At 56.2% G+C, this 2,291-nt stretch overlaps 1 protein-coding gene across 1 annotated transcript in view; it reads right to left on the bottom strand.

Moving 5' to 3' along the window:
• Nucleotides 1-1,579, bottom strand: part of foxj1a (forkhead box J1a) — a 2,889-nt gene extending 1,310 nt beyond the window's left edge. Inside the window, exons 1-3 of the mRNA XM_008417226.2 lie at nt 1,418-1,579; nt 665-1,201; nt 7-94 (exon numbers count right to left, since the gene is read on the bottom strand). Coding sequence (XP_008415448.2) covers nt 7-94; nt 665-1,201; nt 1,418-1,474 — 682 coding nt within the window. The 5' untranslated portion in view covers nt 1,475-1,579. The remainder of the gene's footprint in view (nt 1-6; nt 95-664; nt 1,202-1,417) is intronic.
• Between the last annotated feature and the right edge of the window lie 712 nt (nt 1,580-2,291).

Genomic DNA, 2,291 nt, shown 5'->3' with positions numbered 1-2,291 from the left:
CGATGCGCCAGAAGCCGCCCTTGCCCGGCTCGTCTTTGCGGCGGGGGACTTTGATGAAGCACTTGTTGAGCGACAGGTTGTGGCGGATGGAATTCTGCAGGGAGACATTCTGAGTCAGGGCAGGAAAACACCCGGAAGGCGACCTCTGACCTCTGTTAAATATTGTCTGCCCAACAACAACAAAACGCTGCAAGACGTCAGAGCTGCTGAGCCAATGGCGCGTCAATCATTCCCAGGGAGGCAGAGCCTAACCGGAAACCTGCTGCCACGGAGGACTTTGACTAGGACATCCTGCTGAGAGGAGGACTTTGACTAGGACGTTTTGCGGAGGGGAAAACTATGATGGAGACTCTTTGACTGGCACTTTACTCGTGTTCTTTTCCCTAAATAATCTGTTATTATCTGTTAACACAGATGATGGCAAATAATATTATTATTATATTATCTGTTATCGTTCAGCTTAACTGAATAATTGATCAGCTGACCCTGGTGGGGGTTGTGAGGCTCTCGCCCAGGGCTCATACAAGAAGGTCTCTAGGCCAGGAGGGGTCGCTGTGATCAGCTTCCGGTATGACCCCCCCCCCACCCCCCTCCAGGTACATCCTGCCTGTCGGTCTGCATACAGTCCGGATTGTGTGAGGTGTGTGTGACGTCATGCAGCTACCTGCCAGGTGGGGTCCGCGTGCCGGTAGTAGCAGAAGTTGTCGGTGATCCACTGGTAGATGGAGGCCAGGCTGAGCTTGCTGCGCTGGCTGGCCTGCATCGCCATGCAGATCAGCGTGGCGTAGGAGAACGGCGGCTTGATGTCCGGGTTGCGGCGGTAGTCCACCTCGGCCGGGCAGTGGCCGCGCGCCGCGAGACCCGGCGGGGCCCGCATCCGGCTGAAGGCCGCCGCGGTGGGCTTCCCGGGAGTCAGCGGTGACCCGCTGCAGGAGGCCGGGTCCCCGGCCAGGGGCGAGGCCGGGCCGCCGGGGCCCAGCTGCTGCTGGCCCTGCTGCGGTCCCGGAGCCCCCAGGATGGAGAACTCCTGCAGCCACTGCAGGTTGGTCAGGCTGTCGTCCAGGCCGCAGCTACAGGGGGCCCCGCAGCCCCCGCAGCCCCGCTGCTCCTCGGGGCCCACCGGGCTCAGAGACAGCATGGCTCCCCGTCCTGCTCCACACAGGGCTCGGTTCTGCTGTCGATCCTCGAGGCAACCTGGCCGCTAAAAGTGAAGAACAGAAACATTTCGTGTTTTAATGACTGCATGCAGTTTGACGCATATCTCTGCGCTGCCGCAGCGACCTCTGCGTTTCCTCTGCTGCTAACGGCTGGAAACTACTAGAAACTACTAGAAACTACTAGAAACTACTAGAAACTACTAGAAACTACCGATGATACTGATAAAATGGTGCAAATATTAAAATGTGACTTAACTCACATTATCTGCCCACTTGGTTTTTCTCATTTTGCCCGTCACGTCCTGGTCTTTTCCCATCAGCCTCTTTTATGGCATTAATAATTAATAAAACCACTTTGACTCTAAATAACAGTCAGTAAAAGTTTCGGTTTGGACATTTCAGGCCTTCGGGACCAGAAGCATCCAATGGATCCAGAAACTCACCTTGAAGAAAAACCTTTAGCTCCCAGAGAAAACAGTTTGGTGAAGTTTAAACCCGGACACCTTCAGTCTGCGCTCCTCTGTGTCCGCCGCTCGGGGCTCCGCCGGGCGCCAGTTTAATACCTGCTGACGGAGGTTTGTCCCGGAACCATGGTAACGGGACACCCCCAGTAAACAGCTTCCCGCTCCCCCATTGGCCGGCCGGTTTCCATGGTGCTGCCTTTCTAACCACTCTGCAGCTGACCGGGGAGGTTCCCAACCTGAGGCCCGGGGCCTCTCCAGGGGGCCCAGCTGGAGCTGGGAACACAGACTAGAGTCTGACTGGACCAGAAACTCAGACATAACTTATTAATAATTCATCATCTGTCAGTTTCCAAAGCTTTGAACTCATTTCTCAGCTGGAAAAGCTCAACATGGCTCAGCAGCTGGGCTCTGATTGGCTGCTGAGAGGCAGCGTCCCAGCCGGGCTGGGCTCTGATTGGCTGCTGAGAGGCAGCGTCACAGCCGGGCGGCGGGAAGCTGCAGATCATCTGCATGTTGGAAACCCGGAGAGCTTCGGGGTGAGGAGAACCGCCAGCTGCCAGAGCACAGCCAGATCCCATCTTTACACCCCTGATCTGTTCCTGCTCCAGATGTGGAACCAAACCCGAGTTCTCAAGGGTTTGGTTCTGATGCAGGGTCTGCATCAGAACCA

The sequence above is a fragment of the Poecilia reticulata genome, linkage group LG8, assembly GCF_000633615.1.
Source record: "Poecilia reticulata strain Guanapo linkage group LG8, Guppy_female_1.0+MT, whole genome shotgun sequence".
Taxonomy (NCBI): domain Eukaryota; kingdom Metazoa; phylum Chordata; class Actinopteri; order Cyprinodontiformes; family Poeciliidae; genus Poecilia; species Poecilia reticulata.
Note: the sequence above shows the minus strand (reverse complement) of the source record. Positions and strands in the feature narration are given on the sequence as shown.